Genomic DNA, 16870 nt, shown 5'->3' on the forward strand with positions numbered 1-16870 from the left:
AGTCAAACCCTGCACCTTGTGTCTGTAAGGTAAACACCTTAACCATTATGCCATCCTCCCACTCTATAAGCAAATTCTTTCCCTGGGAAAAGAATCGCTTGGCTGCTTCCGTTACTTTGCCATTTTTGGGGGGTGTGGGGGCAAAGCCCCCACTTTATGTAATGTTTAAACATTTTTTTTTGTTTTGTGGAACAGCGATTTTTTTCCATTAGAAAAAAATCGCTGTTCTAAGCGTTCGAGATTGTAAGCTTTCGGTTACATGGTTCTGATAAATCATTTGTTTTTTAAGCGTTCGATGATTTAACATAGAGCCCAACAAACGAGTCCTCTCACAGTTGATCACAGACATTGAAAACCTCACCTATTCACACACACACACACACACACATCCATTCACACTCTTGATTCCCTATTTAACAGCCCTAATATGACCACCCAGGCAGGCAGACATATATATATATATATATATATATATATACACACACACACACACACACACACACACTCGTGCAGCATCATGCATGCCTCTATAAACATGTACACATGTATACACATACAAACATGTACACATGTATACACATACTAACACCCACCCTCACTCCCATGTCTTCGCTGACCTTACTTCCACCACAAATACTCCCATAGAAGTGAATGGATGACCTCTGTGGTCACTTTTTCCTCCAGCACTGAAATTTTACACAGATGAATGATTATCTGAATTGTTTGGCTGTGTAAATCAGGAACTGCTAACATTTTTAGAGGAGACCATATGGCTAATTAGCATTAACTACTCCCCTGGACTGCTTTATTATACAGCTCTGCCTCTGAGACTGACCTGCAAGCTGAGAACTCTGCAAGTAGAAAACCTCAGCAGCAGGACAGTCTAAGATTAGGAAAGGCTTACCATGAGGGTGAAAATGCCTGTGTTAAGGCCTCCCCTCACAGTATGCCTTTCCTGAATCTCAGCCATTGTATTACATTTAATTTATCAGGTTACAGCTTTTAAGACATAGTACAGGTAACAGACAGTTACTTTACTGCTTATTTAATTCTTACTTATGCTTTACTACCCCGTTTTATAAAGCTCTGCAGTTTAACAACAAACATATATACTGAACACCCTTTCATAAAATAATATAAGAAAATTAGTGCTGTCAATTCAATGCAAGTAACATCTTCTCTTATAGCCATTAACTAGGTTATTTTTAGTACTCTGTCACTCCCATTTTTTTTTTGCTCTTGATCCATTTCTTGGAGGCCATAAAGTGAAGAGAAATTATGACAGTTACTGTGCAATATGAAGAGAACATAAAACAGGGCTTTTTTCTTAGAACACAATGAAACATTCTTGCAAAGTAAAGATCCAGACCAGATAAACGTAAAGTCCACAAGCTTAGAGAAAGAGGAACCGAACAGTAATGATTATTGTTGAACGCGATGCTTTATTCAAATAAAATAAAACTCAAATCAAGTGCTTTCGCCTGGATAAATGCCAGGCTTTATCAAGATAAATTCATTTTAAAACTTGCAAGCTTAAATACTCCATTAATAAAACCATGTGACCAGGGTGTTAAAATCAATGTGCAATTAACTTTAAAGGCACTGATTCCAAGTTAAGAATAAAAAGAAAAAATAATAAAAATAGTATGTGTGCCCTACATTAGGTTAATACATTCAATAAAGTGCATTTATGCAAACCTCATAATAAACACATCCTAAAAAGCATGAAAAACTTTATTTCTAAAAATAACTAGCAAAATGCAAACATCTCTTAAAAAAAATGCAGGCTTTGAAAACCTGAGATCATAACTTAGCCCTTCTTAGTTTCAATACACTAGAAATACTCATGCTTTCATTAAGACCAGGTGGTCTTGTTGCATTCAGCCTAAGCTGCCACAATTCTTTGTACTCCAGATGGGCCTCCCAATCTCCACCTCTGTTGTCCTGCAAAACCTGCTCTAAAACCATAAATTTAATCTGCATATTGGGGCATATGCTAAGATGTTTAAAAAAGGCATTGGTATCTTTCCTCTTGGAGATGTCGTAAAGATGTTCATATATCCTTCTTCTAAGGGTTCTCTCAGTTTTACCTATAAAAAACTGAGACAGTAGGTACACAGACCTAAATAAACAACACCCTTTGCCCCACAGTTGTAAAAATGCTCAGCCCTAAATTTATACCTCCTAGAGGGGATATATAGGGAGCGATCGTTTATTACATACGAACATTGTTTGCATGCCCCACACTTATAAGTACCAAGTCTAGGACCAACACGCTTATTAATAGACCTAGGTCTTCCTTCAAAAAGACCTTTGAGGTTTGTATCTCTTCTTCTAACAAAACAAGGACGTTCCTTGATAATCTGTGTAAACTCATCTTGTTGCTTAAGTATAGGCCAATATTTTAAAATTGAGTGTTCCATCTGCGAAAAATCTTCCGAAAAGGTGTAAACAAAACTGTTATGAAAATCAAACTGCTCTGACGGTTTTGTTTGTACATCTTGTACTGTACCTTCACCTAGTAAAGGAAGATAAATAACCTCCCTATTAGTAATGACTTCTTGGGCTAGATCATTAAGCAAGTACATTGGATAACCCCTTTCTTGAAAAAGCTGCTTCAAAAAGTTCACCTCCTCCTGAAAATATTCATTAGTGCTGCACATCCTATACTACACAGGTGTCACCACCACAGATGGCATAAAAAAGGCACACTACCTCTGAGGTGTGTGCATCCAGCATACAGTACAGGAAAGGGGTGTAGGGGGCCAACTGCCATGCCTCCAGGATATTTCCTAACCTCTGTGTCCCCCTTGGTATTAACCAGTAGATGTGAAGTTCAATTTGCCAGATAAAGATGGTCACTACTCACACCATGTCAGAGACGCTGAGTGTGCTACATGACATGTACAGGGAAGTGCAACCACTTTAGGAACTGTGAAACATCCTTCAACATATGCAGAGTGACATGGCATATGCGGACCTTGAGAAAATATGCCTGTTGAGGGCAGTGGTGGCCCAGCTGGTAGCAACTAGTGCAGCCATAAGGATAAAGGCAACTGCCTCTAGGTGATGGATGTGTGTTGCACAGATGGCATACACCACTATATAGAGAGTATCACCAAACAAACTGTCCATTACTGCCTCTAGCCCTCTGCACAGGCATACCCATGACTGTGGCCAAGGATGTTCTGGCCCATCATGTGGGCAACCCAAGTCACTAAGGGTCCTACAAGTCAATGCAACTACACTCCCCTGTAGCCCTACAGTAAGCAATACCAACCCATGGCATTCACAGGGTTGTAGATTACAACATTCTACTACCACACCACATAGAGGGGCAAAGCAGGGCTTCCTTGTATGCTCCTGACTTGATACTCCATTCCACTGGACAGGATCCTGTTACTGCAGGAAGGGCCAATGATATACCTGGCCAGTGTTCAGCAGATGAAAGTTCCACTCCATCACTAGAAAAGGGGATTCCTGACTATCCCACCCTTCTAGCCATTCCTAAGGTTACATAATCCACCACCATAACCCTTCTACCAATGTTATCGTTGCTATCCACTGTCACGGTGCTCCACCTCACCTGAGCAAAAAAGTATGACTGTGTCCTACCCGTCCTGCCCAACCCTGAAACATGTGTGGGTATGGTAATGTTTGACGCACAGCTCAGTCAGTCAATGCATTGTACTGCACTGTCTGGGTGTGTTACAGCATACAACACTTTTATTCTGTGTTGTTCTTGTCCTGTCCCATAGTTGTGGAGCACAGGCCACCTCTTTCCAGTGCTACAATGTACTGTGCCCACCTCTGCTTTGCAAGGGGTACAGCTACAACTACTTCCCTTGATAACTTCTCACCTGATGTTTCCTCCACTGATTCTACAGGTATGTCTGGCATTACTACTGTGTCCCACATTGTGACTGCTGTCATATTGCCATACTGTGTAGCATGGAGCATACCAAAAACATCTTGCCACAATTTGCCAAAGCATATGCAGTGCACCACCAGATCTATCCAAACAGAAGAAGTAAACCTGTGGTGGTTGAAGATGGGGGATGTCATCAGCCACAGTTTGAAGGCATATCTTCCATCACGTGCAGCACACAACAATGAACACTTTTATGAGTGCCCTGCTACCTATATTCATGGGACTTGCACATCAAGGACTATGTGGCTCACTCATCTCTTGTTTTAAACAGCAGGTTAAGCAAGAAAAAAAAACTTGAATCATGTTTTCTAGTTTTTAATAAGAACAGAAAATGATCTATGACATGAACCTTACACAATAAGTTTTGACAATGGTCTGTTCTAATAATTTATATGCCAATATCAAGAGTAATCATCCCTGTGCAATTGTTTTGTTCATCCTTAATGAAAGGGGTCCCAACCTTAAAGCTGGAAAACTACATTTCTTAGGTACTAGGTTATGTTGTCCATATATATAGGACCCCTTCTGTTGATCAAAAGTGCTCAGCTGTGTCCTGGCCTACTAAACAGTACTTTGACCAAATGTTTACAAATATGAATGTTCTATTTATTGAAATGTGCCAGCAATCCTTGTATGTTTCTGTAGGGTGCTGGCAAAGGCTCTTGTTGCGAGATTACGAAACAGCGGGAACAAGGAATACATCTTTTCCCTTTTGTGTAATCTTGGAGTCGCTATATATAATTAGCAAAGGCTAGAGAGCACAATCCCCACAAGGAGGGTGCAGGAAGGTTTGACCCTGTAAAAAAGGAAAATTACTTACTTAGGAGTTGCATTCTCTGGTGGTGTGAGTATGGTATGTGTCTGTGTGTTGATGTTCAGCTGAGTGCCCTGTATTTTGGGGGGGTCTATATCAGTTCATTTCTGCAAACCTTCATTCATCGACCCTAATACAGCTAAGGTTCACTTCAACAAATGACTTTCCCAGGGAAAGGAACAAGCTGCCTAGCATTCCAACTGTCACACAAAGCACAGTATTTCAAACCCACCCATGTGGGAGGCTGTGCCCCCCACACCCCCCAACTATATATACCAAGTTCAAAATCGCATTACAGTGGGGAAAAGGGCAAATTTCTTATGATGGCCAACTTGTTCCTTTCTCTGGGTAAGTCGTTTGTTGAACTGAACGTTCTCTGATGTGAATATTCACTGTACTACGGTTGATGAACAAAGGTTCGTGGAAATTAACCTTCGACAAAGTGATACAGACCTATATTTTGGGCATGCACGTGTGAGCAAGTGATTAGTTTGTTTTTATCACTAGAGTTACAATTGTTGTTTTATATCAACTAATGTAAACATGTATATGTAAAGACAGACTACTTTGGTTACAGGCAGAAGGCAAGGTAATTTCACTGTCATGGAATACTGACAGCCTTTACTTCAAGTCTCAAAAAAAGTATGGCTCAGCTTTTTCTTGCACACTCCTTCATTAACTACCTTAAACAGCTTGCAAATACCTCCACAAGCACTTCTATCAGATCTGTCTATAAAAAATAATCAAGCCAACAGGTAACTACAACCGATACTAGCTTTACATGCAATGAATTAAATGTAGTGAGACACTGTGTTACACCATACATCTCCAGCATCATCAGATAATTTGAGCTTTTGCAAATAAATATTAAGCCAATGTTTAAGAATGAAAACTGCCAGTCTGAGGCACAGAATCACAAGGCTTGGCTTACATTAACACTAAAATATGTGTGTTTTCCTAACAGCTTGCAGGGATTAGAAAAAATACATATCAATCTTTGAGCTTGCAGAATGAGTAATAAAAAAAAAGTTATGTACTTATAATGTTTCAACTGTGTTGTCCATTTTCATTCTTCTTCTTTCCTGTTTTACTATAAACTAAGGCAATACATTTAGTTGGCCATTTGGCCAATGTAACTTTGGGTACTGGTTTGTCCAATCTGTTTGGAGAAAATGAAACAAATAGCTGTTCCACTTTCCTGAAGTCTTTTGTTCTGTGAAGAGAACACTGAAGTTGCCTATGCACATCAAAAGGTAAAATATAGACTCTCCTCTATTTGAAAAGTTAGGAAAGAAAAGTAGATTGATGACCTGGTTTATGTTGGACTCAGAGGCCACCTTGGGCAAAAAAGATGGATTTATGCTCAAGGATACCCTGTCTTTGTGAAAAAAACAAGTAAGGAGGCTTAGAAGATGAAGCCTGGTGTTCGAATACTTGTCTAGTTGATGTGATAACAACCAGAAAAATGGTTTTCCAAGATAAAAACTTTAGTTCTGCTTTGGCTGAAAGCTCAAAAGAAGCTTGTGTCAAGGCCTGAAGCATGACCGTTAAATCTCAAGGAGGACTAGGATACTTTAACAGGGGTCTAAGTAAAAAGGCTCCCTTGAGAAAGGCTTTACATAGTTTAGAATGAGCACCATTAGAATTATTTTCACAAAGGTAGAAATTAGAAATGGCAGCCAATCGTACATTAACAGTTGAAAAACTAGCAACTTCATTGAAAACTGAAGCTAAAATTTCAATTATAGATGGCACATGTGCTGAAAAAAGGTTCTAGGTCCTTGCTAAGCACCCAGAAAACAAATCTCTTCCATTTATTTTTGTAAACTTTTCTAGTAGAAGCTTTATGACAAGATAACAGGATATGACACACCAGGGAGGAATGCCTGGACTGTCTAATAATTACTGGAACTGAAGAAAACATGCGGTCAGTTTAAGGCCTGTTATGTCTGGATGAGTCATTCCTGTTGGGTGAGATATGAGGTCTGGAGTGGGATCCAGTATACAGGGCAGATGTAGAAGGTGAGGCCAGAGGAAGGGGAACCAGATCTAGTGAGGCCAGAAGGGAGCAATGAGGATAACTGTACTCATTAACCGGAATGCTTTCTGTAGAAATTTGGGAGTGGGAGGTAATGGAAAATAAGCATAAAGAAGACTGGAGGGCCAGTAGTGGAATACAGCATCTCTTGGTGCCCCCCCCCCCTTCCCATAGGGATCAGGGCAAAGAAGCTGCTGCACTTGTTGTTGAGGGGAGAAATGAATAGGTAGCAGCATGGCTGACATCATCGACGGAAAATTCTCTCCACCACTTTGACATTGAAAGACTACTCAAGAGACATCAGTATGGACCTGCTTACTTTGTACTGGTGTAGGGAAAAGGACCCCCAATTGCCTCTAGAAGGGAATAGTCATGCCCCCTTTCAGAAGTGCTGATATGTCTTATCTGAGAAGGGATCCCTGTCAATGTGGCTCTGCAGGCCACTTCTGCCACAAAGACGGCGTCTTCCATTCAAGTTCCCCCTTCTGCCCCTGGGGAACTATCTCCACATGACTTTTGAAAAGAACCCTGGGATTTCCTAAACCACAATTTTCTATCTCCTTGCTGATTACTACAGAAAGGTCATTGAGGAGTAGAAAAACATATACACATGCCAGGCAAGATCTTTCCATCTTGTTCACATCTGGAGAGTGTGCCTTTAACAAAGAAGATCCATCAAAAGGCGCACTGATTAACGAAGATTAAAGGGCTTCACAAAATCACACAAGCACATCCAGGCATGTCTCCTGATGGCTATGCTTTAACCCGCAGCCCATGAAGTACCTTCCACTGCATGGGAGATCAACCTCATTGAAGCATTTGTAATGGACTGTAAGGTGGCCAGCTGTGAAGATGTTTTATTCTCAACCACCAAGCTCCTTGGTCAGATCTGTTTGTAACCTCGCAAAATGTGCCAGATAATTCAGTGACTTGAGGGCAAAGGTCGCTGAAGTGCACACTGCTTCACAAATCTGTTTAAAGCCCTAGACCCTCTGTTAGGGTGATGAACAGAAAAACTCTGTTCTGCCAGTTCCTTCTTTGTGGCTGCAGCCACAAGCATGGCATCAAATGGGACTCCCTTGCTCCAGTGTGTACTGTCTTCAGAACGTGCTAAAATCTTATCCATTCTTTTTGGTATTGGCTCTAGAGTGTCAGCCTACTTCCACACCCAGTGAGAAACAAGGTTGATGAGGTCATCAGATGGGGCTTCACCCAAGAAGTAGATGGGCCAGCTCATAATGCTTCCAGGAACACAGATTCCTCTTTGGAGGGGGTGTCGGATGACCAACCACTTTTATGTTTCAGGAGCTCCAGGATGCCTTCAAGTGGTGATCTGGAGGACCCCTCCCCTTCATCAAAATAGGTATCCTCAGTGAGAGACTCTTAGGGGGATCAAAGTGTCTCCTTTTACATGTTCTCTTCCTAGGGACTTCCTCAGTAAGATAATCTGGAGAAGTACTGGAAGAGATGATGATGTCCTGATGGACTGGCTGAGGACTAGTCTGAACTGTCTGTCCCACTGGAATGAATGGATGAGGCTCAGAGGAAAGAACCGAATGAGGTAGGGTTGTCAGATCTGAGAGAGGCAGGAATGTCTCTTCTCTAGCCAAGAATAAAGCTCTCTCCACAACCTCAAAGGCAAGACATCTTGGGGGCACAGAAGTCAATGGCACAGGAGCCAGAATCTCTCAAACCATCAGCTCCTGCAATCCCACCAGCACTCCACCCAAGGAGTGAGTCAGACTATCCAGTGCTGGGGCACTGAGCGGAACAGATGTCTCAGAGTTTCAGAGCTGATTCCAAACTCTTCATAGCACCTGCAATGGCCCCAGTAATGACTCCTCCTGCAGTTCGTATGGAGTTACATGTATTGGTAACATATCTAAATCCGATTATAAATTCTTTTTTATAAGACCCGTTGCTCCTATTACTATTGGAACTGTCTGGGTATCTTTCTTCCACATTGCTCTCATTTCTGCCTGCAGATCCTGATATTTTATGACGTTGTGTCTCTCTGGATGCAAGACTCTGTAGTCACTACTGTGTGTGGCAATTTCAGTAATCAATGCTACTCTTGTCTCTTGTGGCTCATGTTTCCAGTGTTTAAGTCTTCTGAGGTATTCCTTACTAAGTGTTTATTTGCATTAGTCCATCTTTTATTGTTGATCCTTCATCAATTCCCAAATATTTATACACTCCTTCTTGCTCATGTTCTTTTATATCACATACTTGTCCCAAACTGTTTTCCTGGCTTTGCAGTTTTCCTGCTTTAAAGATTGCGTTTGCACATTTATCAAGGCCAAATGACATTCTTATATCATATGAACAAGTTTTGACAACTTGCAGTTGTGCTTTCAGTTCCTCATCTGATGAGCTGTACAATTTTAAATCATCGAGTAAAGAGCAGATGAGAAGTCTCTACACTTTGTTATTTTCTAGGAGCCAGATTATAGCCATGGCCTAAACTGTTGAGTACACAGTTTAATGGATTAAGGGCAAGGCAGAATGATAACAGTGACAGTCACGCTTTGGCTCTGAGAGACTTCGAGCCGGTCAGCACAGGAGAACCATCAAAGTCAAAGTACAGATCATCTTCATCTCTGAGGAGGACACCCCCAGGGATCTCGGATCCAAGGGCCCCGAAATAGTGGGTCAGATCAGAAGAGATACTGGGGGAAAGTGGACAAAAGACGTCTCACAAACCTAGTGGGAGTCAGAACCAGAAGAAACACCACCCGAATCTGTGCTCTGAGGAACTTCCTCATCATCCTATCCACATCGACTTCCAAAAGGCTCCTGGAAGATCTATGGGAAAATGGGGTGGATGGAGGTCTTGAGTGCCTTCAAGGACATCCTCCCAGGAAAGGAGAAGGGAGCCTAAATGAGACAGGATCTGGGAGAAGTGAAGGTGAATAGATCCGTGGGGACTTGCATTTCAAAACAGTCACACTGATGGATCCAATTTCTTGTGCACCCTTATAGGTGGCTCTGCTGAATGAGCTGACATTGAAGACCAATCAGAAGACCTCTTATGGGACTTCTTTTCCCTTGGAGTCAAAGTAGGCTTACTTTTGTTAGGCTTTTTAGTAGGGATTTGATCCCCAGGAACCATAGAAGAGGACGTAGATGGGAGAAGGCCTCTTAAAATAAGTTTGTTTCATCGATCAGTTAAAGCCCGACCATTAAAGTCAGAGCAGACCAAACAGTCTGCTTTTAAATGAGTGGGACCTAAGCAATAAATGCTTTTCTTGTGTGCATCGGAGATGGGAAGCTTATGCCCACAGGGAATGCATGTCTTGATTCCCATCACCTTGTCAGCTATGATAAAGCACCACAATACCAAACAGATAACAATATTATAACAAACTCTAAAGCTAAGAAATTGATAAAGCAAGGAGACACACCGTCAAATCACTGAACCTCTTTATTTAGCACTTTCGTCTGGCATTCTCCTCAAGACTTTATCAGAATAATTTAAAAAGCATTAAAGACTTGATTAAATATAAAATTTACTGTGTCACATGCTCTCATCTAAAATTGCCATAGGCTGAAAGTCCCACCAATCAACCCTATTCCCAGTACAATTAATACTGAATAGGGGAGGGACAGTTGATTTATTCCATGAATACAAGGAATTACTCTGGCAGCTCAGATGTAATGCTACAAAAAACTCAGTTTAAATGACATGTTGTCCATTTCATGCTTTTTGAAACTCAAGTCTGAGATTCATTTATAGTAACTGTCATCATAATAAGCACTGAGTCAGACACAATGTTTTCCAGGTCAATTGGAATTAAGAGTTGATTTTGTATGACAAAAAATATTTATTCAAATATGTATTATTATAAAACAATTTATTTGTGATGTGTTTTATACAACAAGGTCGAGTTACGGACCAATGTTAAGTGTTTTAGTCATTGTATGTTAATTATTTTGTTTGTTTGCTTTGGGTCTTTGAAGGTGATTCAGTATTAATTGTAATGGGAATAGGGTTGATTGATGGGACTTTCAGCCTATGGCAATTTTAGATGAGAACATGTGATACAATAAGTTTTATATTTAATCAAGTCTTTAATGCTTTTTAAATTATTCTAATGAAGTCTTGAGGCGAATGCCAGACAAAAGTGCTAAATAAAGAGATTCAGTGGTTCGACAGTGTCTCCTTGCTTTATCAATTTCTCAGTTTATTGGTGCTTTGAAACTCTAAAGCTAGAGAAGTTATAAAGTGTTTTGTTTTTTAAACAGAAAAAAAGAAAGAAAGGAGAAAGCTACCAAAAATGGTGGAAAGAAATACTCTTAAGATTTAAGAAAGAAAGAAAGACTACCAACAAGAAAAGGTAGCAGAAAACAGCTAAAAAACAATCAAGATTACCAGAGGGGGGAAAAAAGTAGTAAACTATAAATATTAAAGATATATACTAGAAGCAAAAAGGCTTCGTGGTGCACCTTGAAGTTTCACAAACCAGTATGTTAATATACTGTGTCCAAAAACAAATAATGAGGAAACTTCTCTGTGTGGAAGATCTAAGATTCCCTAGAGTTCAGGCACCTAATAAAAAACATACTGTGAATATTTAAACTAATAACAGGTGGTAGAAATACTTTTTTTAAAACCTTCCAAAATATAAATCCACTAATGAATCTTTAATTCATTATGAATTCATTAGTGGAGTTATACTTTGGAAAGTTTTAAAGAAAGTATTTCTGCCACCTGTCATTAGTTTTGACATTCACAGTGTAATTTTTATTAGGTGTCTGAACTTTAGGGGATCTAAGATCTTCCACACAGAAAATATATATACTTGCTCACAACCCAGAACAGTGGAGAAACTCCAATAAAATGTTTAATATTAAAGGGATCTGTATCTGAAGATAATGCTGACCAACAAGATCTGAGGTATTTTAGGCTGATGGGGCATTATAGGTAAAGAGAGGAGCTCAAGAATTCTTGGATACAATGATCTGGTAAAAGTAGCCAAGTAAGATCAGAGTCTCAGATCCAAACCCATCTCAGATACAAAACCATCAGTTGAGGAATGAATGAAAAAGACAACATCAGACACTGTTCAACTGAGAAGCTAAAGAAAGTAAGGTATTACCAGTTAGACAAACTTTAGAGATATTATAAATTTGGTGAACCTAGAGGTTTCCCGCTACTTCATTCATATCACCACTCACCTTTCTACCTCATCACGAGCAACGATGTCACCCTTTTTTAAGGCTTTGATGGCATACAAATCCCCTGTTTTCCTGTACTCTGACAGCAACACCTATTGAAAAAAAAACAATTATTTTTTTCAAAGTGAACTCATAGTATAATCATTTTTTTCTCAACACCCTTCAAACATTATTTGCTAATCTCTGAGTAGTACAAAAAAAGAAGTTATGTACTCACCATAACGTTCCATCTGAGTAGATACTTCATTTGTCTGCAACTTGTGGGTAGTCGGATCCGACCTCGGATCCGAACCGGCAGCTTTCCAAGCTTCAAGATCCAAGATCCGAGCTCCTAGCTCCTCCCCCCTACCCATAATCCCTTACTACCAACTACATTACCTCAGATCGGTTATTTTGCCCTATAAGCTAAAGACGGAGAAGAAATTCTCCAAAGGACAATACCTTACCGAGGTTCGGGGGATGGCAGGGGGGGTCGGTTGCAGACAAATGAAGTATCTACTCAGATGGAACGTTATGGTGAGTACATAACTTCTTTATCTGAAGTAGTTACTTCATTTGATCTGCAACCTGTGGGACAGAGTCCCCAGCTTACCTAAAGGCCCTGGGTGGTCCCTATGGAAGGATATTCTGAAGCACCGCGGAGCCAAAGGAAGCCCTACTTCTGGAGATCATGTCCAGCTTGTAATGAGAAATGAACGTATGGGAAGAAGACCAGGTAGCTGCTGAACAGATATCGTCTACTGGAACTGTAGACCAAAAAGCTGTTGAGGTAGCCACAGATCTAGTAGAATGTGCCCGAACGACAATCGGAGCTGGCTTCCCAGCTGAAATGTATGCTTGTCTGATACATTGAGAGATCCAATTTGCTACTGTCACCTTAGAAATTGGTTTGCCCATGGCTGATTTAGCATAAGAAACAAACAACTGGTCTGACTTGCGAAAATCTTTAGTCCTCTGCAAGTAAAAACGTAGTTGTCTGTGCACATCCAATTTGTGCAATATGTATTCACCTTTGTTTTGGAAACTAGGAAAGAAAACAGGGAGGTTAATAGATTGATTAATGTTAGTCTCTGTGGCTACCTTAGATAGAAAAGAAGGATTAGTCCTGAGGGCCACCCTATCTTTGTGAAAAATAAGGTATGGATACTTAATGCACAAAGCTTGCAACTCTGATACCCGCTTGGCCGAGGTAATAGCAACCAAGAAGGCCGTTTTCCAAGATAAGAATTTTAAAGGCACTGAGGCCGCCGGTTCGAAAGGTGGTCCTGTTAATGCTTGTAAGACCAAGGTAAGATCCCATGGAGGCATAGCCGGCTTAATGGGAGGCTTTAAGAGAAACATGCCTTTTAGGAAGGCTTTGCATATCTTTGCTCACGCCAAAGAATTTACGCCATCCCCCACATGATAATGAGAAATGGCTGCAAGTTGGACTTTAATGGTGGGCCACTAGCTCCTGCCTAAAAAGGAGGGATAGGAAGTCCAGGATAGTGGGAATAGGAACCGTAAAGGGATCTAATTCCTTATCCTTTGCCCAGATGGAAAAACGTTTCCATTTACTGTTGTAGAGCTTTCTGGTGGATGGCTTATGAGCTGCCACCAGAATGGCCTTAACCGGGGACGAGATACCGGGAGTCCTTGCCATTAACGGAACTGGATCAACCAGGCCGTGAGCCTGAGGTTGACCAGGTTCGGAGTGCGGCATCTCGTCGGATGCGAGATTAGGTCTGGTCTGGGATCCAGAATCCATGGGGGGGCCACACTGTGAGACTGCAGAAAGGGGAGCCAGATTTGTCGAGGCCAGAATGGGGCAATGAGAATCACTCTGCTCCCCAACCGACAGGCTTTCTGGATGAATTTCGTCATCAGAGGAAGAGGAGGATACGCATAAAGGAGACTGGGTGGCCAAGCATGAACCAGAGCGTCCCTGGGGGATTCCCCTCTGGGGGGAAACTATCGCGAAGTAATCGCTGCATTTTGAGTTTAGGGGCGAGGCAAAAAGATCGCAGCGAGGTTGACCCCATTTGAGGAATATCTGCTTCGTGACAGAGGGATTCAGAGACCACTCGTAAGGGCTGAGAAATACCCGACTTAAGTTGTCCGCTAATATGCTGGCCCGCCCCGGAATGTGCGTTGCTATCAGAAAGCGGCTGGTGGAAATAGCCCATTCCCACACTCTCATGGCTTCTCGACACAGGGGGTAAGACCTGGTCCCTTCCTGTTTGTTTATGTACCAGACAACGGACATGTTGTCCGTCTGGATTCCAATAGTCCCCAGAGGCAGAAGGTGATGGAGAGCTTGCAACGCCAACAGCACTGCCCTCATCTCTAGGACGTTGATATGCAATTCAGTCTCTAGAGAAGTCCACGTGCCTTGGACGGACTTGCCTGCGTAATGCCCGCCCCACCCGAGGCAGGAAGCGTCCGTGGTCAACGTGGCTCTGACTGGGGGAATCACAAAGGGTCTCCCTTCTTTGAGTTCCTGAGCCTGTAACCACCAAAGTAGGGAGTCCCTGCATGCCCTGCTCAGAGGAATCGGCATGTCCAAGGGATGGACCGATAGAGACCATTGGACCTGGAGAGTCCATTGTAACACTCGCATTCGCAGATGGGCATGGAGAGAAAGGCCGATCGCTGCCAACAGAGAACTAACAGCCAAAGGACTAATTCTGCTGGAGGAGCGGGACTCTGAAGAATGTCCAAGACTTGGCGAGACAAACTGTTTAGCCTGACCGATGTCAGAACCACTCTGGAGATTCGAGTATCCAACCTGGTCCCTATGAATTCTAGGGCTTGAGTGGGGCACAGGCAGGATTTCTTTAGATTCACTGAAATGCCCAAATGACCAAACAGAGATATGGCGTAATCTCTCGCCGTAACCAGTAGATGCTTGTTGGGGGCGGTGAGGAGCCAGTCGTCCAGGTAAGGGAACACCTGAATGCCCTGGAGACTCAGGTGGGCTACAACCACTGCCATGACTTTGGTAAACACTCTGGGGGCTGAGGTTAGGCCAAATGGAAGAACCCTGAACTGATAATGACTGGCTCCTAGCCAGAAGCGGAGGAACCTCCTGGATTGTGTGTCCATTAATATATGGTAGTACGCATCTTTGAGGTCCAACGAGCACATCCAGTCATTCTCCTGCAGAAGGGGGAGGATAGATTGGAGGGTGACCATCCGGAACTTTTCCTTGGGTATGAACAGGTTCAGGGACGAAAGGTCTAGAATGGGTCTGAGGTCCCCCGTTTTCTTTGGCACCAAGAAGAACCTGGAGTAATAACCCGATCCGGACTGATCTGGGGGGACGGGCTGGATGGCTCTTTTTCTTAGCAACTCCGAAATTTCTTGAGTTGCGGACTCCCTTTGATGGGGTGGAACATCGGGGAGATGTTTGGGTTTGGGGGGGGGTGTAAGAACGGTATCGTGTAACCTCTGGATATTATCCGGAGCACCCATCGATCGTTTGTAATGGACTCCCAATTTGATAGGTACTCCGATAGTCGCCCCCCGACTGCCACCAGAGAGGGACAGTCGGGCAAGCCCTCAGGGCTGTTGCGCAGGTCCCTCCGAAAAAGGTTCTCTAGACCCAAAGTTACGCGGGCCCCCTCTGCTTCTGGGCCAGCGTCCACCTTGTCCTCCTCTGCCTCTAGAGGATGAGTTGTCCGCAGCAGGACGGGATTGCTGAGATTTACGGAACCACAGCTTCTTTTGCCCCCTCTGATTCCTGGAGAAGGATCTTTGGGGGTTACAGAAGCGGACTCCGACGGCCGACAGCGTCTTCCCATCCTTCTCGCTTTGGACTAGCATGTCGCGAACTGATGAGCCAAATAAGGCCGAACCATCGTAAGGGGCGTTCGCGAAGGACGCCTTAAAGGGGTCCGTGAAGTCGCAAAGGCGGAGCCAGGAGTGCCATCGCAAGACTACTCCCGCTCCGCTGGCTCTAGCGGCTCCTTCCGTGGCATGGGAAAGAAGCCGCATAGATGTATTTGATATGGACTTTAGAGTGGCCATTCGAGTCTCAAAAAACCTTTTTGTCTGGGACTGACACGGACTCCGGAGGGGCTGCAGCGTATTCTTTAATTAAGTCACGCTGTAGCCTGATAGTGTGTGCCATGTAGTTCAGCGACCTTATGGCAAAGGTTGCTGAAGCAAACATCCGCTTCCCAATACGGTCCAAAGCCCGGGACTCCTTGTCCGGCAGATGGACCGAAGAACTTTCTTGGGCAAGTTCTTTCTTAGTGGCAGCCGCCACCAACATAGCATCAACCGGCGTGCCTTTGGACCAAGAAGGCCTATCAGAGGGAGGGCTGAGGACCTTACCCGGGCATCTAGGGATAGGCTCCACGGTGTTGGGCTCCTTCCAAGCCCTGGTGGTAATTAGGTCCACCAAGGGGTCGGCTGGGGGGGGGGACACCCAGGAGGTAGATGGGCCTGCCTCAAAAGCCTCCAGAAATACGGACTCGTCCAGGGAGGGCTTTTGGGCAGACCACCCCCCTCTTATACGCAACATTTCCATGATGTCTCCAAATGAGACATCTTCAGGGGGTGACCTTGGGGAACCCTCTGTATCCTCCAAATCCGTATCCGTGTTAATGGACTCGGGGGAGTCCAGGTGCCTCCTTTTGCACTGGTGCTTCCGAGGCACCTCTTCGGCGGGGCTGTCTGAAGAGGGCTCGTCCACCGGGTGGTGTTCCTCCCTAGGAAATAACTGGAGGCTTTGGGCAGGCTGTCCAGATGGACGGATGATCAAAGACAGACCCTGATACAGTGGGGGCACGGGTGGATCCAAAGGCCCGGTCGGGGACCTGGATGAACTCGACAGTACCCTCTCCACCACCTCAAAAGCCGAGGGAGATTCACCATCACCAGCCTGAGAAAGCAACCTCCTCGGCTCAGAGGATAGGATCGGGGT

General features: G+C 43.3%; 1 protein-coding gene across 1 annotated transcript in view; it reads right to left on the minus strand.

Annotated features, from left to right (window-relative positions):
• LOC122812231 (serine/threonine-protein kinase N1-like) overlaps window positions 1–16870 on the minus strand; it is a 2446550-nt gene that overhangs the window by 508337 nt on the left and 1921343 nt on the right. The window contains exon 15 of the mRNA XM_044084586.1: window positions 11962–12053. Coding sequence (XP_043940521.1) covers window positions 11962–12053 — 92 coding nt within the window. The remainder of the gene's footprint in view (window positions 1–11961; window positions 12054–16870) is intronic.

This window comes from Protopterus annectens, chromosome 9.part0 (genome assembly GCF_019279795.1).
Source record: "Protopterus annectens isolate FY-2018-M chromosome 9.part0, PAN1.0, whole genome shotgun sequence".
Taxonomy (NCBI): Eukaryota; Metazoa; Chordata; order Ceratodontiformes; family Protopteridae; genus Protopterus; species Protopterus annectens.